The sequence below is a fragment of the Podarcis gaigeae genome, assembly GCF_964106915.1.
Source record: "Podarcis gaigeae genome assembly, chromosome: 3".
Classification (NCBI taxonomy): domain Eukaryota; kingdom Metazoa; phylum Chordata; class Lepidosauria; order Squamata; family Lacertidae; genus Podarcis; species Podarcis gaigeae.
The window spans coordinates 29,389,235-29,415,117 of record NC_139680.1 but is presented as its reverse complement, the minus strand read 5'-3'; the positions used below and the strand labels follow the sequence as shown (position 1 = coordinate 29,415,117).

General features: G+C 41.6%; 1 protein-coding gene and 1 long non-coding RNA gene across 2 annotated transcripts in view; one reads left to right on the top strand and one right to left on the bottom strand.

Moving 5' to 3' along the window:
* Positions 1–103: 103 nt before the first annotated feature.
* Positions 104–25,291, top strand: LOC310840689. The gene is made up of 4 exons (XR_014561995.1): positions 104–356; positions 2,866–2,943; positions 19,783–19,905; positions 25,110–25,291. It is a non-coding gene; the product is annotated as an uncharacterized lncRNA (long non-coding RNA).
* Positions 16,182–25,883, bottom strand: part of HPCAL1 (hippocalcin like 1) — a 72,325-nt gene continuing 62,623 nt past the window's right edge. Inside the window, exons 3-5 of the mRNA XM_083730889.1 lie at positions 22,566–22,968; positions 20,708–20,813; positions 16,182–16,804 (exon numbers count right to left, since the gene is read on the bottom strand). Of these exons, the coding sequence (XP_083587015.1) occupies positions 16,707–16,804; positions 20,708–20,813; positions 22,566–22,943 (582 nt within the window). The 5' untranslated portion in view covers positions 22,944–22,968 and the 3' untranslated portion in view covers positions 16,182–16,706. The remainder of the gene's footprint in view (positions 16,805–20,707; positions 20,814–22,565; positions 22,969–25,883) is intronic.

Here is a 25,883-nt window from a genome sequence, read left to right as displayed (position 1 = left end):
CCCAGGCTTTTATTGTCTTCTTCTGGTTCTCATTGTCTACCCTCAGCCAATCACGCTGCCGAACTGAAAATTCTAAACCTGCTGTTAACCAACCAGAATGTGTCTTGCCTTCTGTCCTTTTGCATACGGAGAGTTCTATCTCCAACGCCGCCTCAGTTGTCAGTTGAGGTTCCTCAGTGGCAGTTAAACCAAATTTTACTCGGCTTTCCCCATCAAACACATGACAATACAAATGACAGAATACGTGGCAATGTCCATTAACCGTTTCAGCTAAACAGGGTTTCTTCACAAATACCACTACGTATGAAAACTGGGATGGACCGTAGTTAAAGCTCAATGGGGATAAAGGAAAGTGAGTGAGGCAAACAAATTAAATGAATAAATAAATAAAATAAACAAGGGCCTGAGGGTAAGAAGTGCAGGCTAGACAGGGGAGACTAGGAAAGGTGGGAAGATGGAGGGAGGAGGACGTAGGAAAGGAAGGGGAAGATGGGGCAGTGGAAAGGGGACAGAGGAAGGTTTCTGTGAACCGTCCTGAGAGCTCTGGGTATAGGGCAGTATATAAATTCAATAAATAATAATAATAAAGTAGGCGCCTGAGAGGAAGGGTGCAATAAAGCCAGTGGAGGAGAGATGGCGGAAGCACACTAACGGAAAAAATTGAGAAAGGATACTGGAGTGCTAAAGTGGGGGAGGGGGGAGTGGAACAATTGTTATCTTCAGCAATTGTTTTGTTGTTGCGTTAGCTGTTTTGTAGTATTTGTATTTATAACCTTTTCTTTTTCTTTTTGCCAAACCTGTCCTAGGAATGGTAATTGGCCATTTAAAGACTGGGTATACATTTCAGAAACAAAACCATAAACAATATCAGGCTCCAACATTAAATCCTTAATTTCATCTGTGTTGGTTTTATTACATGGCCAGAAACTTTAGATACGCTCAAAAGTCACATCTGGGTCTGAGGGTGAACACCAGGAAGAGTAGACTTAACATACAAAATTGGTCAGGGCAGGAAAATATTGAGAACCCTTGAATTTAAAATAAAACAACTTTATTTTATGCAGTTTTGATGTCAATTGCCAGTAGGTGGCAGCAGTGCTACATGCAGTACTTATTTCTGTCTGCTCCTTGCTTAGCTATGGGCTACATTTTTGGAATCACAAACATGTTTTCCCACGGTTCATATCTTGAGCCAGATAAGCTCACCAATGATGGGAGATGAGAAGGCAAGAGCTTTAACATAGCTGAAGAAATTCAGTTTTGGGTGATTCTAGATGAGTGTTTTTATCATAGAATTGTAGGGTTGGATGGGACACTATGGGATGCGTGTGGTGTTGTGGTCTAAACCACTGGGCCTCTTGGGCTTGCCGATCAGAAGGTCGGTGGTTTGAACCCCTGCGACGGGGTGAGCTCCTGTTGTTCTGTCCCAGCTCCTGCCAACCTCACAGTTCAAAAGCATGCCAGTTCGAGTAGATAAATAGGTACCCTGTGGCAGGAAGGTAAATGGTGTTTCCATGTGCTCTGGCTTCCATCACGGTGTCCTGTTGCGCCAGAAGCGGTTTAGTCATGCTGGACACATGACCTGGAAACCTGTCTGTGGACAAACACTGGCTCTCTCTGCCTGAAAAGTGAGATGTGCATTGCAACCCCATAGTTGCCTTTGACTGGATTTAACTGTCCAAGGGTCCTTTATCTTTTACCTGTGGGTCGTCTAATCTAACTCCCTGCAAAGTCAGATGGCTTTATCTTACACATACATTTTTTTTTTTTTTTTTGCAGTATCTACATGACACTGTTGTCATTAAAGTGCCACTTTGTATTTTCTCCTATTTTCTCCTTTCAGGATGTAAATCAATAATGATGCCTCCAGACAACCTGTTTACTGAGTATTCATTCTGATTGGTTTGCAGGGAGATAAACTGACATTTCATTTTATTTCATTTCACTTTTAAATTGTATACCGCCTTTCTACATTACTATATGCAAGGTGGTTTATAAGCTGAAGAAACAAGTTCACACACGTAATAACAATCTGATCCATTACAAAAAAAGTCACAATAGCTTCAAAATAAACAATTTATTTATTTATATTATTTTGTTTATTGAATTTATATACTGCCCTATACCCGGGGGTCTCAGGGCTGTTCACAGAATAAAACCAAGATATAAAACCACAAAATACATAATAAAAATAAAAACAACAACCCAATAGCCACCCCCACGAAAACACATTTTAAAAGGGCATTGTTTTAAATTTATATCAAATAAAGCAACATTCAATAATACATTAGAATATAATAGTAAACAGTAAAATTAAATATCGGCAAATAATTAAACAGTTTACACTTATCAATGACAATAAAGAATTACTAAACTATAATCAATAAAAATAACAGCAAGTCACAGTACATAAAATAACACAAAGCATACAAAACCATGTAAATGGATCAAATTCAGAAACAAGGGCACACAACTTACAAAATTGTTATTTTTTATGTCCCTGCACTCCTCTCTTCCCAGCTGTTTCTGCTGTTCTCAAAGTAATGGCATGAGAAAGGTTCCTAGGCCTGGAGGGTGGGGCAAGGCAGGTGGAAAAAGCCATTGCCTAATGAGCAGCAGAAAGTCTCTCTCCCCTCACAGTTCTTCTTCTTCTGGAGCAGCTCCTTCAGGGCTGGAGGGCAAGTGTTAGCCTACACTTTCCAGTGATTTTGAGGGGATGGAGCTACAAAGGAGGAGGAGAAGGAGAAGGAAAGTTTGTTGTGTAAGTGGAATGGCAGCATTGGCTCTATGTTGGCAGTTTCACTGTGAGGTATTATCAGTATGCTAATGGCACTCGCTTCTTTTTCTCTTTTTCATTAAATACAGATGAAGCTGTGGAAATTCTGAATTGTCTGTGATCAGCATGGAGACCAGAAAACAGAAGCTCATTCCATACCAGATAAGGTAGAGGTTCTGTGGGTTGGTGGTTCATCTAGTATTCAACCTGTTTTTGGATGACTTTGCACACCACCTGTTAACTTCAGTCTTATCTACAGAAACTCGTGGGGTTTGTCTGTAGCATAAAATATCTTTCAGAGGTCTGCATAGAACAATTCATTTTAGATAGAGATAGCCTAGTCCCAGTTATCTATGCCTTTGTAAATTTTGTTCAGATTATTACAATGTGTTGCACTTGGGACAACATGCTGTACTTAGGACTGTTGCTAAGGACCTTTTATTAACTACAGTTTGTGCAAAACACAGTAGCAAGTGTACAGGGCGTATCTCACCTGTTCTCAGGTCAGGGAGCTGCACTGGTTTCTGGTCCACTATTCAATAAGCAAAGTAACCGTATACAAAAAACTGTTGCCAGGTTAGTCCCAGAAAAGTGCAAAGAGATAAAATAGCTAAGGTGACACCTTTCAAGGGACCAATTTTCTGCATCTGTAATGGCATATAAATTGAACTAGCGTTACATCAGTGAAAGCTGACCCACTGGAAGAGATGTGTAGTATTATCTGAATTTCTAGCTTGGTTCATCACCTCTACAAACCAGAATGGGAAAATACTCTGATTCCAAACAAATAAAATGAACAGAAGCCTAGGAATCTGTCCAATACGAAGTCAGACCACTGGTCTATCTAGTTCAGTATTGTCTGAACTGACTAGCAGCAGCCTTCCTTTATTTCAGGCAAAAGCCTTTTCCAGCCCACTCTAGAGATGCTTGGGATTGAACCTGTGATCTCTGGCATATAAAGCACCCTACCAGTGAACTATAGCTGCTCCCTAAACCTCTGTGAGAAACAAGACTGTAAAATGCTACTTTCCAGCTGGCCTTTCAGACCTAAAGCAAACACAAAACAAGACTGTCTTACAAAATGTCCCATACACTTCAGCATGTCAGAATGCAGGGGGTAGATTCAGAGGACCGCTTGATCTCTCATAACTCAGAGCTGCACAGAGGGAGAAAGAATAAAATGTATTGGCTCTCATCCTTAGGGCACCAGCATGCCTGTTCATAGCAGCCGTGTGTCCGTGTGTGTCGGACTTTTAGAAAACAATGCAAGATTATCCAAATCCCCAGATAATCTGTAGAATGAATGTGGAGTCCACAGTAGGATTTCTAGATGCACAGCTGAATCCTAATATTAAAGCAGAAATCCTTTCAGTCCTGGGTAAGAGCACCAGCTCCTACTAGAGTTCATTGGAAGCTGCTGTTTCAAATGGAAGGTCCAGTTCACTGAATGTGATGTAGTAAACCAGGGGCAGCCAATGTGGTGGCCTCCAGATGCTGCTCACATCAGTCCCAGGCAGCATGTCCAATGATGAGGTGAGTTGTAGTCAGAACTGTAGGAGGTACCTGGTGGGGAAAATTTCTTGTCACCTCCCCCCTCCATATAGGTTTGTTTTTGTTTTTTTTTGCCTGCAAAAATGGTTTTACGTTATTTCATATTTTCTTACAAAGGAATGTGGATTCTGGGCCTCTGATAATAAGTAGGCAACTGTGGACAGATACTTAAATCTACAGGATGGATTGTGTTTTGGCTTGTGTTATTTTATTTATATTTATTGTTTATTTATTTAATAATTTTTTAAAAAAACAACAACCTGCAAAGTGGTTTACCAAAAGAAAAAAAACACCACAGCAGTAAAATAAAGAAAAATCGGCTGTGTGTAGGGGGTGGGGCGAAGGCAAGGCAAGGCCTCATCTACTCGGCCTAGTCTCATTTTCTTCACATAGGCAGACTTTCCAGGAACTGGGAAACCCAGTGGAGGGTAGGGCAATAGGGTGGTTCATAAAAAACTTTTTTTTAAAAAGCCTGCTCCAAAGGTCTTACCTTACTAAACTAGGAATTATATAGCTATATCTGAAATTTCATGCATATCAGTTAATATCTTGACCCTGCTCCACTGAATTGAAATTTCAGCCTTCACGTCATAGGAAAACGGCCAAGTAAACAGCTATTTTCGTGGAGAAGGGTCAATATATTAACTGATATGCATGAAATTTCATATATAGCTATATAATCCCTAGTGTAGTAAGATAAGACCTTCGGAGCAGGCATTTTCAAAAAAAGGTTTTTTATGAATTGCCCTAGTAGGGCAGTAATTGTTCCTTGATAATTTGTCAACCCCCTCCATGATGGCACCTGGGGCAGACCCCCCCTTTCCTACACCCCTGGTTGTAGTTCAGCAACATCTGGAAGGCACCATGTCAGCCAACCCTGTAGTAAACAGTAGCATAAAGTGCACCCATGGGAGATGGCAATTAGGCTCTAAATCTTTTAAGATTCCAGCCTAAACCTAAGGCATTGAAAGTATGTTCATTAAACATTTCAAGTGATTCATATGTTGTTTACCAACTGCTTGTCTGGAGACTGTTCCATCCATCTGTAAAAGTGTGATTTTGTGAGAAAGAATGAAAATTGCATTCATGCAGAAACACACAGGATGCAACAATCCCATTAATATGCAATGTATATACCACCCTGTGTTTGGTAAAGGTGAAAGCTGTTTGCTGTGGGTTTTTTTGAGGGGGGTGGTTGCATATAAAAAATACAGAAGGCAAATTGCGTGCTCCATTGTTCCACAACCTCACATGGAAGCCTTAGCTTTGTCCTAAGCAAAATACTGGAGAGCACATTCCATAGCTCTGCATCAGAGCTAATGGATAATATTCAGACGTCTTACTTTTTTATGTGTGTGTTACGTTTTTATTGTGGTCCCCTCCAGATGTTGTCAGCCCTGATGATTGGCCATACTGGCTATGACTGAGGAAAACAAGAACATCTGGAAAGCACCCTATTGGTTACCCCAGTATTAGAAGGTTTAAACTGAAGCATCTCACTCATATCCCTAAACCTCTTTCTTGCCCTTTCTTGATGTACTAACAATCTTGCTAATCTGTCCAGGTACACACTGAGCCAGGCAAAAAAGTCTGTTCTTTTGTGGGGCCTTTCCGTCTGCCTCACTAACTCCACACATAAAGGGACCCCTGACCATTAGGTCCAGTTGTGACCGACTCTGGGGTTGCGGCACTCATCTTGCTTTATTGGCTGAGGGAGCCGGTGTACAGCTTCCAGGTCATGTGGCCAGCATGACTAAGCCACTTCTGGTGAAACAGAGCAGTGCACGGAAACGCTGTATACCTTCCCGCTGGAGTGGTACCTATTTATCTACTTGCACTTTGACATGCTTTTGAACTACTAGGTTGGACCAAGCAACGGGAGCTCACCCCGTCGTGGGGATTCAAACCGCCGACCTTCTGATCGGCAAGTCCTAGGCTCTGTGGTTTAACCCACAGCGCCACCCGCGTCCCAACTCCACACATATGAAGCAGGAAAAAGAATTTTTCATGGGTACATCAAGGTGTTCATATTTAGTAAGTCAAAAAGAAGGCCAGCATTTTACTCCCTGGAATTTTTGAGATGGGGTTACACACATCATATATAAAAATGTTTTTACAGGAGTGAGCATTCAATCATAAGACCTCCCACCTGTGCTCTGAATGGTTATCGCTACCTTTGACAACCTGGTGGTTTGGACTACAACTCTCATCAGCCACAGCCTACGCAGCTGGAGCTGATGGGAGCTGTAGTTCAAAAGAGGTAAGCAAAGAGGGGTACAATACAATCAAGAACACTATGTGCTATTTGTTCACATATGCAAAAAAAAAAAAGTCACTTCTTACTGAAAGCACTGTGAAGAGGTGGTTAAAGTTAGTGGTTTACTAAAGTGAAAGAACAACAAGAAGAGCAGAGACCCAGTTGCAATGTTTGAATTGTCTGGCAGGGCTAGAAATGGCGTACATGTGTGCGTGCATACACAGGCCCTGAGTAAACGTAAAGCTCTGAGCAAACACTATACAACCCACTGACCAGTGAAATGCAATCAGCACTGGAGCAAAAAGCATTCATTATTTAACCATGTATAATGACACTATGCTGCTACATAGCAATGAATTACCGTAAGTATATATTCTGGAGTATTTGGCTAGGGTACCTGGAATAAGAGTATTTAAATATATGCATTTCAACTAGATAATATATATCTTACTATTATAAAAGGATGCTAGCTGGCACTACGTTAAGATGTATATTTCAGGTTGAATAGCAGTCTGGTTACCACAATTTGTTACGGACTAGAAGGACCTTTGGTCTAATCCGGCAAGTGTCTTCTGTGTTCTTAGAACATGTAAATCTCTCCATTCCAGACCTATATTGGAGCCAGGATTATATGTGTCCTTTTCACTTGTATCTGGCCTCAAATGTTGCTCCGCAGAAGAAGACCTATTGTAGCATGATGAGCAAAGGTGGCTACTGAATGAGCTTTTGGTTGGAAGAGTTCAGGAAAAAACCATCTAAATGATACATTATGCACTGTGTATTTTATAGATGTGTACAATGAATATTTTAAAATCCATAGTATCCAGGCATTTGGGCATGGATGAACACACACAGGGCTCCTGTGCTGAATCATTCATGGAGCTTTTTGCATCGTTGACCCATAAGTTCCATAGAGTTGCACCCACTGCACTAAAGGCACTTGTGTTTCTGATCTTGAGGGACCACTCACAGTCCTCTCCCTAATTCAGGGATTGATCTGGGGCATACGAGTAAGGTGTTCCTTAAGGTATCCAGGGCTTAAGATATTCTGGACTAGTACAAAAACTTTGAACCTAGTCTGGTAGCAGATGGGAAGGTCTTTTAACACGGATGTAATGTGTTGGAGGCAATCTGTTACCATCACCGGTCTAGTTGCAGTGTTCTGCACTAGCTAAAGCTCTGGACCAGACCCAAGGACAGCCCAACAAAGAACACATTGCAGTAATCCAGTTGAGGTTATTGATGCATGGACAATGGTCAGGTTGTCCTTGTGTCCTACTTTATAGGGGATACTTCTCTATTTGAAAAGCTCCTCTGCTTGAAGAGCTGTCCAGGCCAAGTCTTAAAGATAAGGAACTATAAAAACAGTGAGGAATAGGGGCCTAGAAGTTGCACATCAACAGTTAGCACCTAAAAAGTATATTTACAGAGCAGCTGATCACTCTCTTGCCCAAAATGCAGTGAATTATATTTCTGTTTTAATTAGAGTATTTCTCCTTCAATTTGCTGCTATGCACAAACATCAGCATATGCAAATCTGAATCCACCTTTGCCCTACTTTTATTTTTATTTTGTATTGTATTTCCCTTTTTTGGGTGATGTGTTAATCGTCACACTATTTTGTGCTCCTGGACTTGGCGACCTCAACCAGTCATCTTATTCTTAATAATATCATGTACAAAACAAATATTCTATTAGTGAACCATGCAGCATTGCATAGGACAGATCTGCAGAGAGAAACTTGCCTGGTGGTCTATGGCAAATAAGTATTGCTGAGCTTGGAAGATTTTGTTAATTAAAGAGACTTTTTTTTTAATGTAAGGCCACCAATGCAGGGGCATTTCAAATTTCAGCGGCACCCTGTGCAAGGCCAAAATTCAGGGCCCCCTGCCTCTCGCCTTCTGTTCTGCATGTGCACTATGTCATAGTTGTGATGCTCTGCAGTGTGTCCTTTGGATTGGTGCTCAGCATGGGGGGAACCTGTTGTGTTGCCCTAAATCTACCTCTGACCAAAGCACCACAGTTCATATATGATTCTAGTAGGTCTGCGTTGGCAGTAAAACTAGATAACATTTTAGTAAGCTGGTAACTTTTATAGGCCTATTTGCAATGTTAGCATTGGTAGATTTTGTATGATATGCACTTAATTTAATGGATTTCACAATATTGGCTATAATTTGACACTAGTTGATGTTGCAGAAGGTATGGGGTTGACTCTCCTTATGTCATGGGGCGGTGCCCAAAGTCTGCAGCCTTTAAAGAGACTGTGGATCCAGAGGTGCATGACAACTACCACTAAGTTGCAAATAACCCCTTAGAATTATAGGTTCATAGAGTTGGAAGGGACCCCAAAGGTCATCTTCTACAACCCCCTGCAATTCAGGAATCTCAACTAAAGCATCCTTGACAGATGGCCATCCAACCTCTGCTTAAAACCTCCAAGGAAAGAGATTCCACAGCCTCCCAAAAGAGACCATTCCATTGTCAAACAGCTCTTATTGTTAGAAAGCCTTTCCTGCTGTTTTGTTGGAATCTCATTAACTGTACCTAAATCAAGACACGTATTTAAATCCTCAAAGTCTTATGGTTAAATATAATAGACACCTGAACCACCAAAGGCACTTCCAAATTCAGGGGATTCCCAAATTCGTGGGCAGGGTCCTGCGAAGACGTATTCTTTAACTTTAAGTCCCGGGGTGTATGTCTCTTTAAATCCCGAAGAGAGTCGCAGCCATCTCTGAAGATCGAAAAAGCGTATCAGATTGGGATGACGAAGGCGGGTCCCCTTTAACTTGCTCAATATGGCGATCTTTCACAGTCTCACAGTCCCTGTCTTTAAACACAGTCTCACAGTCTTTAAACACAGTCTCACAGAGTGCTGAGAGGGTGCCTATATTCCACACTCCGTTTAAGTCCCAACTCTCCCCAAACCTGAGATTTAAACCTGAGATTTAAAGGCAGAAATCCTCCACCGAAACCCGCGCTGGCTATAGCGCTCTCCGTCCCGATGAAACAGAAAAGTCTTTTTCCCCTCTCTCTAGTCCATTTAATAGTTTCGCTGTTACACTACTGTTACCTTGCCTCCGACTCTTTATACTTTGTGTCTGAGGTCTTTCCACCACACTCACTTGGCGGCTTGTTTCTTCTTCTTGTTTCCTCTCTCCCAGCGTCTCGCTATACTCTTTTTTCACCTTACCGCCAGGGGTGGACAACTCCTTTTCACCAATTATTTCTTCTCCGCTGGGTTCTTATCAGAACGTTCCTTTAATCTTATCTAAGTATTTTCCAATATTTCTTTTGTCCCCACTGCTTTTTCCACAGTGTTTTATAGCTACTTCCCAGCTTCTCCGCTGTTGTTGGAGGTCCGCCGCTTTCCCTCGGAGCTTGAGGCTTCACAGAATGGAGTCTGTTGCCTCCCCTTTATGCTGCAGCTCCAGCCTTGTTAAACGCCGGCAACACAGGCGAGCACAGGCAGCGTCACAGGGTGCTTTGTCCCGCAGGATTCCCTCCTGTGGTTTCAGGGTTCACGTAGCCTTCACGACCCCTCTAAATCTCCATGCTGTTCGAGACTCCCCCGGAGGAGTTATCTCGCACTCCTTTTCTGCGGCCGCGGCGTCCCGGAAGTCCTAGTCTCATTCCATTCTGGTTTCAGGCTTAGGTTTGTGACAGAAACAGGTCCTAACTGAGGACCTTATGTGGAAGAAAGACTGTGACTCTATTGATTTTCCTAGTTCTCTCCGAAGATTTAGATATGGTTGACCATGGTATCTTACTGGACAGACTCTGCAGGATGGGAGTTGGGAGCACAGCCTACCTCTAGGATCTGTTCTAGAAAGTGGCACAGCAAGTGATTAAATGCTGAGGCAAATGCATTAAAAATATAGCATCAGACTGTGGGCTGGCTTTGTTGGATACGGCCAGAGGAAGCTACAAGCTTTTGCTATTTTAACTGGCAAAGCTTTGCCAGTTCTAATTGTGCTGCTCCTTCTGTAATCAAGACCCTATATGCTAAAAAGAACCAGGGCACTTATGGGCGAGCCTTCTCTTTGGGCAGACAGTCCTAATTACTTAGTATGTTCTGGTTGTTCCCAAACACACTGTGCCTTCTGGGCCGTTATATGGCAATATTATCTGTATATCTATGACTGTAGGCTGGTTCACACTTGGTGACTCAGGAATGATGAATGTGTGACCCAGCTCAGTTGTAAAACATTGTACTTGAGGCAAAATGAAGATTCTTTCTGTTGCTTTTGTTCTAAGATGGCTGATTCATTCATTCTCTCTTTCACACACAAACACACACACATCACACAATACTGCAGCCATCTGGACATGAATGAGTAAATCAGACTCTAAAGACCTGATTTGTAGTAGTTTATTCAGTGGTGCCCACCATTTTCCTAAAACAAGCTTACTTTCCAACATAGCCCACTATTTGGGGGAAACAGCATTTCCCAAACTTGGGTCTCCACCTGTTTTTGGACTGCAGTTCCCATCAACCCTGACCACTGATCCTGCTACCTAGAACAGGACGCTGTGCTGGAATGGATAGCCCACAATTTGATAAATGCCTGGTGCGACGCTAGTAAGAACAGTCCTAGTGAAAAACCCTAACCCTGAACAAACTGTATGTCCACACATCTCATTAGTTTTCCATGGTATATAATGTTGGGACCATGGCCTATTTATGCTTCCTGGCCGAGCCATTTATCCAATTGTGTACGCTCAGAGTACAGCCAAGTGAGCAGTTTCATCTAAATATACAGTATGCTGCATCTCCCATGTATTTCTGACATCTTTTCTTATGAACAATAGCTTTTATATCAACCAAAAACATTTGCCCGCAGGTGGTCCTCCTGTTCAATGCCAATATTTGCACAGGGAGCACTATGTCAATTGTTCCATCTGCACAAGTTTTCGGCTTGCCAGATGGAATGAGCCCTTCTCTTCCCCCTGTTCTGGGAAGTCTCCCTACCTCCTGAGGAAATTGGGGTCGGGTACTGAATGGGAAGTCCCATTGCCCCAGCATAAGTCTTTGTGTGGGCTTCCACTAGCAGGACTAGCTAGCTGATTCCTGCCCTCAGCATCACTCCCAAGAATGGAGAGAATAGGTGGACCTTGGAATATGAAGTATGGAGGAGAGTACTACGAAGTTACCTACAAAATATTTCATCTCTTTTGCCTGTGGGAAATTGCAATGATTTATGCAGAGATTTTATTGTGGTGAGTTTTGTTCATACAACTTCAGTGGTTGCATCTCTTGGATTTCCAACTGCACTGTGTGGGAGATGAGTCAATACAACCAATACATCTTCCTAGTTCTTCATAGTTCACTGGCATTACTAGCAGCTTTGTTTTTCCTTTTAACCCCTTTGCTGTTATTTGCACATTTGCAGCAACTCAGAGGCATGTTGTCAGATTTTTTCAACTAGACATTAGTGCCTGTTTAAAAATGTGTACCCTTTTTGCTCAAACGGTCTCCAAACAGCTTACAACAGATTATAAACAAATACAATGCAAACAGTGTTCGAAACTCCCATTGTTCTAGACACATTTTGTGACAGGGAATTTCATTGGCACGAGCCGTTTCTGAGCAGTTTCTGTCTGTGCCTGCACATGGAAGCTGCTATATAGGCAAACCAGTTGTCTGCACTAAAGGTGTCTGACAGCAGCTGAGAATGTCATTGCTGTTTCCATCTTTTGCATAATGTATGTACAGAGTTTTGTGTCAGCATCGCGTGGATAGGTTCTCTATTTATTTATTTTTGTTGGCTCTGTGGGAAATTGGGGAGCCCAGAACATGGTTGGTTGCAGCGAATTTTGTTTATGTGTGTAAGGGGGTGGGAGTTGTTGAGTCAAATTAACCATATCAATCTGTATACTGCCGGGGGAGTTATGCTGTTGTATTGCTGGGATATGTTGTATATGTAATAAAAGGAAGCCACACCAGGGTGAAGGCATCCTCTTGTCCCTGTGCTAATTTCAATTGATTGATTAGCTTTTCTAGTATGGCTGTTTCCCATATAGTTTGGTACCAGTGGTCTATATTCATTCTTGACAGGTCCCTCCAATGTCTAGTTAGGACACTTCTAGCAGCTGAGAGTAGGTGGCTCATGAGTTCTTTATAGTGTGTGCGTGCATTGTTGTCTTGAAACACTGGTTTAGGCCAGAGTTTAGACCATTGGGTTTGTGGGGTCTTGGAGTAGTATTTTGTATATTGTTGATGCTAACCCCTTACTATGTCCCTCTGTTGTGTCAGAAGTTTTTCTAAGGTGGTTAGGGGTCTGGTGGCTGCTGCTTTTATTGTTGGATTATTTAAGAAGGCATATAGTTGGTGATGTATCAGCCAGAATATTTAGATGCCCCCTAGTTTGTCTTGTATTTCTTGTGTTGGCAAGGGTTTGTCATTTTTGTAGAAGTCTGTTAGGCGGTGTAAGCCTTTGGCTTGCCATGTTTTTATTTGGAAGCTCAGGCTTCATGATGGAATAATGGGTGGTGGGCTGAGGGGATTAGTGGGAATGGGTTTGGGGACATTTTCTCTACTTTTTCCGTCCATGGACTGTGTGGACCTGTTTAACGTTGTAGGAATTTTCCTTAGATTGTTTTGGAGGAATGGGTGCACTTAGCTGGCGATGTAGTATAGTTCTATACTGGGAATTCCCCATCCTCCTTCTAAGGGAGCTTATTCATAGCTTTTTGTGTGAGAAGATAAATGTTTTTTCTGCCACCTAGAGTTGAGTTGGGAGAATCCAGACTGGAAGGGTTTGTTATAAACAGGTCACTTTTGGGGAAATTATCATTTTGATCATGGCTATCTTGTCTGAGAGGTTGGTTTTGTTCCATTTATTTAAGTCTTTGTTGATTTCCTGCCCTAGGGAGTGGTATAGTTTGATGAGGTTTCTGGTTATTTGTACCCCAAGGTATTGAATTAGGAGCAGCACAGTTTATCTTTCTGGTGTCAGTGAATTCTTTTGGGATATGCGGGTGAAGGGTGTTGAAACACATAGCCTCAGATTTTGCGAAATTCACTTGTAGGCCCAACAATGTTGTGAAGATGTTGAGTTCTTTGGTTAAGGTGGTTGCTGTGTTTATGGGGTCTGGTGTTGTGACCATCAGGTTTTGTATTTTATTCCCACTCCCTTGATGTCAGGGGCTGCTCAGAGTCAGAATGCTAAGGGTTCAAGGGTTAGGATGAATAGAAAGGGAGATAGTGGACATTCCTGTTTTGTGCCTCTTTGGATTGCTATGGTATTGGAGTCCATTCTGTTAATCCTGATTTTTGCTGAAGCTTTAGAGTAAAATTGTTTAGGGATTTGTAAGTTGGGGCCAAATTTCATATTGGTTAATACCTCCAATAGGTATTTCCATTCCAAACAAGCAAAGGCTTTAAGGAAGCCCAGGGACATGATCATCAGTAGAGATTTGGTTGTTTTGCTGTGTTCAAGCAAATCCACTAATTTCCTAATTTGCAACTAGGGACAAAGCCAGGCTGGTCTGGGGTTATTAAGTTTGTGTAGGAAGCATTTTAAATGGTTGGCCAGGATTGATGTGAATATTTTATAGTCTTGATTTATCAGTGAGATTGGGTAGTATGATTCTACTTTGAGACTATCTTTGAATGGCTTTGGGATAGAGACTGTTTTGGAGGGCATGCAGGTTTTAGGGATGGGGGCCCCTTTATGATGTTGTTAAACATGCGGATCATGTAGAGCATCAGGATTTCTTTGAATTTCTTGTAGAATTCTGTTGTAAAGCCATCTGTGCCTGCGGATTTGTGTGGCTTTAGGTTTTTGAGGACCGTCTCCATTTCCTCTGTGGTATTAGTACTGTTCAATACTTCTTGTTTCTCTGCAGTTAGGGTTAGGATGGTCATTTCCTGTTTGGTCAGGTTGTGGGAGGTATATAGGTTAGAGTAGAATCTAGCAAAACCTGCTATTATTTCTTGGAGGAGAATGTTACATTGCATCACCAAAAAGGATGGTAATGTATTCATGCTTGGAGTGATTTGCCCCCCTGCACCTGTTTGCTAATAGTCTGGAGTTTCCCCCTCCATATTCGTAAAAGGGTTGTTTCAAGTATAGGATGTTGATCATTGTTTTATTAATTTCTAATGAGTCAAATCTCCCTTCTTTTTTGTTCTATGAGGTTGGTTTTTTCTCCCTCCTGTTTGTTTGTAGCATGTTGAGAGGGCCGTGATACCCTCTTCTAGCTTGCTAATTACTCAAGAGGTTTGTTTGTTTTTTAAGGGATGCCTTTTCTTTTATACAAGCTCCTCTGGCAACTGCTTTCATTGCATCCCAGTTGTTATGTTAGCTACACCATTGTTTTGGAGGGTCTTTGAGGCTCTCTCTTGTTACTTGATTTGTGGGCAGTATGGGGCTAAAGAACCATGATGGGGTGGTTTATATTTCCTCCCCTATCTTCTACTGTGGCATGGTCTGTGATTTTAACCTTAGTGATGTTTGTTGCTTCAACCAGGGGGATCAGACCTGGTGTGAGCAAAATGCTATCCAGTCTGGACATTGTGCTATGGTGCCCAGAATGGAATGTGTGGCTGGTGTTGCCTATATGATATAGGAGATCAATTTTTAAAGGCATTTTTTGATTTGGGCAGGGTTCTCAGAGGAATGTTGCCCATGGGGATGTGTAATGGATGTCTCTCAGGGAGATGCCTCTCCCATCTAAGCTGAGGTTGCCTCCTAGAATTGCTTCCCTTCAGATAAGGAACTGAAGTCTATCTGTTTTGAGTTTGGGGCATATACGGAACCAATTGTCAGTTGTTGTTTTTTCCATCTAGTGATTCCTTGGCAAAAATGAATCTGCCTTTTTTTGTCTCTTAATATTGTGGCTTTGAAATGTAGGTCTCTGCTGAGCACTATAGCTTATCCCCCACACTTTTCCTAAACTGGGAGAACGATATTTTAAACCGAGCATTTAGCTCCTCACAACTGGCCCTTTTATTGCTTTTCAGAGAAGCCTTGCCATGCACAATCCTGAAACATTGGAGTATGACACAGAGAGACAAGAAAATCAAGTCTTTATTTCAATTAACATTTCTTGGCATTAGGCAGATATTAAATAACACTGGAATGCACAAGACTATTAACAGAGATGGACCGCAACAAGGTAGGACGGCCATAGCAATGTGTGTGTCAAATCACCTCACTTCACTCAAATGCCATTTTAAAAACGCTGCAGCCACAGTAAAGTGGCACTTCACTGATAAACACAGAAGGAAAAATATTCCTTTTAAATTTCATTAACACAGTAAAATGCTTGAACAATCAACAGTAAAAATGAACAAAGTGTTGCAATTGGTAATTAAACAGTGTTATTATCCACAAACAGCTAGTCATGCAGTGCCTTAATGGCAACCTTGCTATGCATAAATATCACTTAAAAAAAAGATTTGAATAATCACAGACAACTAGAAGAAATGAAGCATGGATTCTACTTGATATATTAAATATGACCTAAATATTAAAAAAAATTACTTCACCATATATATATATATATATATATATATATATATATATATATATTTGCTTTCGTAGATATATATATATGAATGGAATATATATATATATATATATATATATATATATATTCATATATATATGAATGGAAAGACCATTAAGTAAGTGCAAGCAATTTTCCTCATAGCAGGAAACTGGTATCATGCTCTTTAAGAAAATTCTACTCAATTTATTCCACATTTTATATCCGTTTTCTGGGAAGCAAATTAAAATGCCTGCCATTTGTGTTGGTCAAAAGGAACACATGGCATCTCTTTCTTAGGAGCTAACTAGAAAGTCATCTGTTCATATTAACCAAGTGATGTGCAATAAACCCCTCTTTAACCTGCCATTGTAAACATACCCTTCAATTATGTTAGATGTGTAGAGTGAATCATAAGGGGAAGAAACAAAGGACGGGATAGTGGAAGGAGGAATTTGCATCAATGTTGGTGAGAGGAGTGAGGCTCTTTTTCACTTGGTTACACAGACAATCTGGCAGTGGAATCTCATCCACTAGCCACTGAGGAATGGTTGAGAAGGCATCCATTTACGAGTAAAGCTTGAACAAGCCAGTAATTTTCTTTGCAAACTGTCCAGAGTTTAATTAGAACTGACTTGCACTGCTTGGATCACATTGTAACAACCGCACGATAGAGGGATCACTCTTGGCACCTTTAATAAACTCTTCGAGAGATAGTTTACCTTGAAGGGAAACAAGAGAAAGATACAAAATCAAATAATTTGGCAGCCAAAAGAAACTTACAAAAATAAACTTAGCCTCTCAATTATTGGCTTTTAATATACCTAATTAGTTGCCAATGAGTTTAAAGATGAAATATATAATCTTGAAAAGATGGGCCAGGCAATTATTACGACGGATCTAACATTTCCCAGTTCAGGGTGCATTTAGATAGGATTGTGAACTTTGCACTCCAAATGATGGTACTAACAATACTTCTAGGTCCTTCTAATAATCCTTATTCCAGAGATCCTAGCAGGCTGTTCTTGGGATGGGCTGTGTAAGGAAATCTTGATATGATGTAGACAATAGAACAATAATCAAGAGTGTGAACCAGATAAGACTTTCACATTCGTTTGCATATCCCAAACACTCAAGACAAATGCAGATATTTTTAATGGAACTGACATGAAAAGCATATTTAATCTCAGTAGTGATTCACTGCTTCCTTGAACTGACACCTTGTAGAGGTGTGAACCTGAATAAATCCAGACAGCAGCTGAACCTCACTCAGACATATATGTTTTTGAAACAAATGTAGAACACCTCCCTTGCTCTTGGACTATGGCATACAAACCAGTGATGCTGATCTATTTTTAACTAAGTAGACATAAAAACCAACTACTCTAGTTTAGCTTATTTGCATGCTTGGCTATCTGCATCAATGGAAATATTTGTGCTTCAATAAATGGCTTACATTAATTCCAAATTAGAGCAGAACTACACATTATGAGAAACACAGGGCAACCTCTGAAAGTGACACCCTTGCTGGCAGTCCCAGATTATTTGAATTCACTATGACTCATTGCCGTACTTTGGATTGTCCTGAATACCACCATTTGGTAGCCAAGCCCCAAGTCCTGTGGATGCATTTTGGCTTGCCTGCTGATGAAATTGTGTGGTTATTGATAATATCGTCATTTATCTGTTTTAGACCCCTAAGCAGTAGCAGTTGCCAGGACATTAGCTTGTTCGCCTCTGCATAGTTCCATCCTTATTTCAGACATTATGGTAGATTACAAAACCAGGTATCACCTAACCCTCACATACGATATATTGCTAGGTCAAATATTATGAAGCTTATCATGATGTGAACTTCAAACTGGTTTTGTACGATATATCAATATATCTCACAGCCCTAGAAGAAATAACTGTATCACTTCTAGGGCTGTGAGATATATCAATATATCTCACAGCCCTAGAAGTGATACAGTTATTTCTAGGATGATTTGGTTGAACACAGATATAACCTCCACAGACATCACATACTATGGAGGCATCTGTGCTTGATCAAATCATCCTAGAATCCCAGGGATACAGCAGGACAGAAGTTACACAATCGAAACATGCATCTATTTCTCTCTCTCTTATAGCCTTTCAGAAAATCACAATTAAAAGTAGCAGGATCTCTGCCTTAAAATTGTTATACTTGCCCTTCAATTAATTTCTCCCACAACTTGATGCTACTAGAGAGAGACAGATGCATTGTGCTTACTCCAAAATGCACTGGCGCCTGAAGTGTTAATGAAATGCTTGTAAAACCTTGAGGAAGCTCTCCGAGCATTCAAAGAGTACAAATACATCCAACAACTGTTACCCCACCTCTCCTAGGATAAATGTTCTTCTAAGAGTACCAGCCAGCAGAGGACTTCAGTGAAAACTGGGGAGTCAGCAAATGAAAGGTATAGCATAACTGCCAGCCAGGAAATCATAGAGCCTGTAATTCCTCCCATGATTTCCTAGCAGGGAAAAGAAATGACATTCTAGGCATAATTACTACTCTCCTGATTTTGGTGAAGTCCTCCAATAACTGCTACCGTATTCTCCCCTTCCAATTGAAGTTGGGGGGGGGTTGTCATTGGGGAACAGGGTAGGAGCTGGGAGGATTGGGATGAAGCAGAAAAGTTGGGGACGCTGCTTGAGATAGGTTGTATCTGGTTTTAATTCCGCTCACAGTGATTTGAGCAGGGGTGGTCTCATAGTTGAGCGCCTCAGTTTAATATTCTCACTGTTGACTGTTTCTTAACAATGACTGTTTCTTAACAATGTCTACGTACTGCATAAGGTAGGGTTCTTCCTTTTCCAAAGCTGTTTGAACACTGTGTTTACTAATAGGTAGATTTTATTTTAAAAATTCATTGATGCACATTTGCATTTGGTGCCTCTGGAGACATTTTTTTTAAAAAAAACCCTACTAAGTAAAAAAAACAACCCATTTTAAGGCAATTTTTATCCCAGTTCTGATTGTTGCTATTATGAGAATAACTTCCATCACATTTATTTTGCCAGAGGGGAGGTTATTAATGTTGGAAGTCATGTAATACCTAGCATGAAAGGGGCTTTGTTCATGCCATTGTTATCAACTGAGATGTTAAATCTTTGCAAGGCTAGGACACTTCTACCCTTGTGGGATTTTACCCGCCCCCAACAAAATAATCACAGTTAGGTTTATGTTCTTCCTACCTTATAAATATTACTTTCTATTTTGATAACTACTATATTTTTATGCATTCTCTTATGCCATTAGAGAGGTAACATTTCATGGAATGAAAATTTTAGCTATTCTTAAGTCCTGCTGCAACAGTTATAATTCAGCGATTGCTGTATTAGCCACATGCTCATGTTATGAGCTGCACTGGTGATTTATACCCAAATAAGTCTTTCTTGATGGTCACAATCTCCCTGAAGGCACCATCAGTATTTGAGAATGGCTCCACAGTTTGGGATACGAGTCATGGGTTGGAGAAACCCCATTTGAGGATATGTCTAATTAAATACCAGCTCCAAATTTCCCCTGAGGTTAGGCTGGTCTCAAACTATGGTCTCAGAGCAGTCACACCACTGTCCTATCAAATCTCAGTTCACTTCTTTATAGATGGGTAAGAGTCCAACTAAATGGCAATTGTCAAATAACATCTTGGTCCTTCCCCCTTTTCTTCAGGTCATTAACAAAACACCTGGAAGAAGACTGTCCCACTTCTTAATAAGAATTGGAGTCCTCCACCACAGCAGTTTTTAAAAGCGAAAAAAAGAGACACTTGGTGATGCAGTTGGGCTCTCCTGGGTAATGTATCATTTGACTCGAAGTTATTACTGAATTGTTACCTTTTTCATATGATGCAGCACACTGACAGTTTTAACTGTGCTGCACTGGGTAAAATGGATTTGACACAATATTTTAACCTGTACAAGTGCTGTGTTATGCAAAAGAGTAGCTAACTAAATATATGTGCTAAAATGCTCAAAATACTGCAGTGAGAATAAACTGTACAAATGAGGTTAAAAGTACTAAAGGTAAAGGGACCCCTGACCATTAGGTCCAGTTGTGGACGACTCTGGGGTTGTGGCGCTCATCTCGCTTTACTGGCCAAGGGAGCCGGCGTACAGCTTCCAGGTCAAGTGGCCAGCATGACTAAGCCGCTTCTGGCAAAACCAGAGCAGCGCACGGAAACACCTTTTACTTCCCGCCTTGCACTTTGATGTGCTTTCGAACTGCTAGGTTGGCACTTATACCCTAAATTTATTTCAGTTGCAAAGCATTGCTTGGCAGGGACTGTGGTCCTGGAGGAGAAAAGTTAGGGCAAGGAGAAAGGGTTAAAAATGCATGCCCAGGTGTCACTCCTCACAAATGCTGCTTTCAGCAGACTACTTTTTCTGCAGCCAAAGGGCTAGAACATGGTTTGGTTGTAAAAAAATGGAAATGTAAGATTTTCAGGTTTTTTTCTTTTTGTTTTTTAAATGTATTTGTCGCAGATTGTGGCCATGTAGATCTCTAGACCCTAGAGATTAAGGAGTGATGAGCACATGCATACACGCATCAGTGTTCCAATTTTGTTTGTTATAGTAACTTGCTGCAAAAAACATACCATCATTGTTTGTGTCCATCTGTCTGAATATTTTGTCTGTTCGTTTCTCTGGAGTTGATTCATCCTCTGGCATTTTCATTACCGAAGACACCATTTTGTAGATTGCCTACAGGAACAGCAAAATACAGGAAGTCAGTTTTGCATCCTTGAAGGAAGTAGTGGAAGCTTATTTTGCAAGTTTATGGGAAATAAGTGATAAACAAAAAGCAGAACATGTTGGTCATTGTTTACGTTGTTGCAAAAAAAATCAGGACACTCCCTATGATATGTACATAATGTATTCTCCAGATACAGTGGTGCCTCGCAAGACGAAATTAATTCCTTCCGCAGGTTTTTTCTTCTTGCAAGTTTTTCGTCTTGCGAAGCACGGTTTCCCATAGGAATGCATTGAAAATCAATTAATGCGTTCCTATGGAGACCGCTTGCCAGGCTGGCGGTGCGGAGAAGGGCTTTTCTCCCCACTGCAAGCCTTCAGGACAGGTACGGGAACAGAGGGGAAGGCGCACAGCCTTCCTCCCCACGCCAACATTCAGAACTGCATTCTGAAAGTTGCCAGTGGGAAGGAAAACCCTCCTCCCACCGCAAGTCTTCAGGACAGCCATCCGAAGTCTGGCGCGGGGAGAAGGTCTCTCCGCCCCACCGGCAGCCTTCGGAGCAGCCATCCCAAGGCTGGCGGCGGGAGGAGGTCTCTCCGCCCCACTGCCAGCCTTCGGAGCAGCCTTCCAAAGGCTGCTGGTGGGGCGGAGAGACCTCCTCCCGCTGCCAGCCTTCGGAGCAGCCATCCGAAGGCTGGCGGCGGGAAGAGGTTTCTCCGCCCCACCGCCAGCCTTCGGAGGAGGTCCGAGGACAGTGGGGAAGACGCGCTGCGCTTCCCCGCTGTCCCGGAGATTTCCCTATGGGCTTTCGTCTTGCGAAGAAAGCCCATAGGGAAATTCGTTTTGCGAAGCGCCTCCAAAACGGAAAACCCTTTCGTCTAGCGGGTTTTCCGTCTTGCGGGGCACCACTGTACTGCATTTGCTTGTTTATATGCCAACTTACATTTTTAGGCATAACAAATACACAGCCCTTATGTTTTCCTAGAAAATACCCATCATTTTGATAGACTGTGTGTGCATTTTGTTTACTCATTGGGAGGAATGATGCGTGAATGCAGAGGGCTGCACATTTGGAACTGGGTCTAAGATTTGTGTCTGTAAAATATATAATAAGTACCTAAATATTGCCTGTTTGGTAGTCTGGTACAAGATGAGAATAATTTAATCTGGAATGTGCTCCAGGCATGTGGCACACTGATCAGGATTATGCACACCTTTAAGTGTTAAAATATGTAGTATGTATGTTTGTTAACAAAAGATAGCATATATACTTGAGTATAAGCCGAGGCACCTAATTTTAGAACAAAAAACTGGGAAAACTTATTGACTCGAGTATAAGCCGGTTCACCACACCACAAACCTGGTGGTGGCGGCAGTGGCGGAGGAAGCCGGCTGCTTGTTCCTCCTCCTCCGCTGCTGACAGCGGCAAAGGCAGCGGAGGAGGAACCAGCAGCCCTCTGCCTCTCGTAATAGCAGGCATAGGAGCTGTGATTGGGAGAGGCACAGCGCAGCGCCTTCTTCCAACCGCGGCTTCCTGTGCCTGCCCTTGCGAGAGGCGGGCGACAGCAGTGGGACCAGCGGCGAGAAAGGGCTCCTTTTGGGCTGCTCGTCCCGCTGCTGCCTCACTTGAGTATAAGCTGAGAGGGGCATTTTCAGCATAAAAAATGTGCTGAAAAAGTCGGCTTATACTCGAGTATATACGGTAAATGAATTATACTGTACTGGGTGAACTTCCTGTGCCCTTCCTGTATCGATTTACTTACCTGCACTATCTCAAGCATTTCTGCACGGCTGATGTAGCCATTGCCATCAAGGTCATACATGCTAAATGCCCATTTCAGCTTCTGCTCAAGTTTCCCCCGCGATGTGACACTCAATGCGATTATAAATTCCCGAAAGTCAATCGTCCCATCGCCATTGGTATCAAAAGTGCGGAACACGTGCTCTGCAAATTTTGAGGCATCGCCGTAGGGAAAGAAGTTAGCATATATCTTTTTGAACTCTTCAACAGTCAAATGGCCAGTTGGGCAATCTTTTAGGAAGCCTTTGTACCACTCTTGCAGTTCATGGTCTGTGAATTCTGTGTTCTCTCGGAGGTCCTGGAGCACTTCGGGTCTCAGTTTACTGTTCTGTTTCCCCATTTTGTTCTTGGTTAATGCCTAAGAGCTGCAACAACAACAAAAATCCGGTCATTCTTAAAGCCCCTGGTGACATACAAAACACTGTGTTTTAAACACAGATATTAAACATATGGGATGGCAGAAAAGGGTGATGCATATATACTGAATTTAAGAGAAAATGGATTATTTCATTGAAAGAGAGGGCACGTTTGATTAAAAAAAAAAAATTCAGAAGAAACAGCCAACATCCTTTCCACTTTTGCCCAAGTTTATTTCTGCTGTCTGTATCTCCTTCATATCCCACAGTGGCACAATGTGGATCACTTTCTCTTCCATTTTGATTGCGGGTGGTGCTGTGGTCTAAACCACAGAGCCTAGGGCTTGCCAATAAGAAGGTCGGCAGTTCAAATCCCCGCGAAGGGGTGAGTTCCTGTTGCTTGGTCCCAGCTCCTGCCAACCTAGCAGTTCAAAAGCACGTCAAAGTGCAAGTAGATAAATAGGTACGGCATTTCCATGCGCTGCTCTGGTTTGCCAGAAGTGGCTTAGTCATGCTGACCACATGACCCGGAAGCTGTCTGCGGATGCTGGCTCCCTCATCCTTTAAAGTGAGATGAGTGCCGCAACCCCAGAGTCGTCCACGTCTGGACTTAATGGTCAGGGGTCCCTTTACCTTTACTTGTACTGAACATAAAGAGTTCTGAGTCCACCCCTCCATTGTGAGTTGCTTCCATAAAAATAAAAGAATCTTCTTTTGATTTAGTGACTGCTCTTTTTTTGCTACTTTGATTTAGTGAGGTTCTTTTTTGCTACTTTCCACACTCCCACACTTTTCTGGAAAGTTTCCTAAACTCTCTGGAGCAGGTTTTTTTTTGGGGGGGGGGCTATGAGTATTTCTCCAGCTGTTGTTGGACTACAACTCCCATTATACCTGACCACTGGTAATGCTAGCTAGGGATGATGAGAGTTTTAGCCCCAAAACAGCTGGAGATTCAAGTTTGAGAAACACATGGCTAAATGAAGGAGGGGGAAATCAGCAAAAATCACCCTCCCACAACTTCCACTGGTGGAAGGCTTCAATGGGTCAAAAGTCTTTTCACAAACAGAAGAGCACAATTGGACATACAAACTTATTCTTTACAAAAAAAAATCCTTCCAGTAGCACCTTAAAGACCAACTAAGTCAGTTCTTGGTATGAGCTTTCGTGTGCATGCACACGAAAGCTCATACCAAGAACTGACTTAGTTGGTCTTTAAGGTGCTACTGGAAGGAATTTTTTTTGTTTTGACTATGGCAGACCAACACGGCTACCTATCTGTAACTAAACTTATTCTTTGTGTAACAAGTTACAAAAACCATTATAACAAACTATTCCTCAAGCACAGAATTCTGTTCTCCCAACACTTTGTGTACCCAATCATGATGATTGCAGTCCTCCTGCTACTACTTCATTTGCCACCTCCTAAGAAGACCTATTATTCTTATTACTTTTAACACTCTTAGGACAATATTTCTAGACATACTTACTGCAGCTTCATCAGATCTGTTCTGAAATCATTTCCCATGTTTGTCAGGATTATATTCAAGCCCAATTTCATATCTACATGTACATCTTTATCACCTCAGGTGTATGAACAAAGTGGCAATATACAGTATTTTACAGGAATTTCTAATACCCAAAGGTATCAACCAATACTGTCAATGTGGTGCTCATTTTAGCATATAAGTTTCTTCCTCCCATCATAAAAATATTGTATAATTTAGACATTGAACGTTGGGCTTTCTTTTCTCTCAACCTTCTGTTCTAGCTAAACAAGCATACACAGTTGGAAGGCCAAAGATTTTAGAAATGTTTTGAAAGTTGATTGAAGAATTCCAAAACAAATAAGCAGGATACAGGAAGAAATATGATAAATTCACTGGGAGGCCTGGGCTAACAGCCACCCCTATGTTTAATGGGATTACTCTAGAGGAGCACTTCTCTCACACTCACTATCACATTACACAGAAGTTCTCAAGGAAAATTCATTTGTGAGCATACAGAGTGATTAACCTGATTTAACATGTATTTAACAAGCCAGGATAATAAGCCCACGACCTGATCTATCCATCCTGCTTCAATGCGACCACTAAGCATTCTTTACAGTTTGAAAAGGAAACAGTAACTCTCTGTACTATCATTCATTGCAGGATGACAGTGTCAATTTGCAAAGACCATGCATCAAAACCCCTCTGAAAAGGATCTGTGAGAAACCAAACTCTGCCTGCTTCCAGGTTTTGGGGGGTGTTCATGGCAGTGGGCCAATCTGAAGAGTCATAACAACAGACTGAGAGTGCAAAATAAACTTTTAGTAGCTTGCTACACTGAACAATTCCCCCCCCCAAGGGTTAACATGATTCATACATATCTACAAAAGAAAAAGTCCACTCTCATTAAACAGGATTACAAATAGATACAAACACCTCTTTCTCTCTTAGCTGTGAAATTTGCTATGTTCCTCTCATTCCCAAATCCAGTCCATTCAGCTACATCAAGGGGATTTGTGATTGGCAAAACGAATCATACACGAATCATTTGTTTAAAAACCCCAATAAATATAGATTGGAGTAGCACTGAGTGCAGTACTCCTGAGCTACATTTGGAGAGGGGAAAATAAAGAGAGCTTTAATGCACACACTGGAATAATTGGAAACAATGACGGAATGGACTGTATGGACTCTGGTCATGAGTTCTCAAAGCAGCTAAATACTTTAGGATGCTAAGAGTAACTGTTCTTCCCAATGTCACAAGAGCCACTGTATTTACAGTGTATGCAAGCAGAGATTTGAAAAAAGACATTACATAAAGTTTGCATATACATTAGCAAGCAGCCACGGTAATATGCAAACTGAATGTTAGGGAAACATTACCTGCGTGAAGAAATAATTAACAATAATAAATCATTGCAATCTGAATGCAACCCT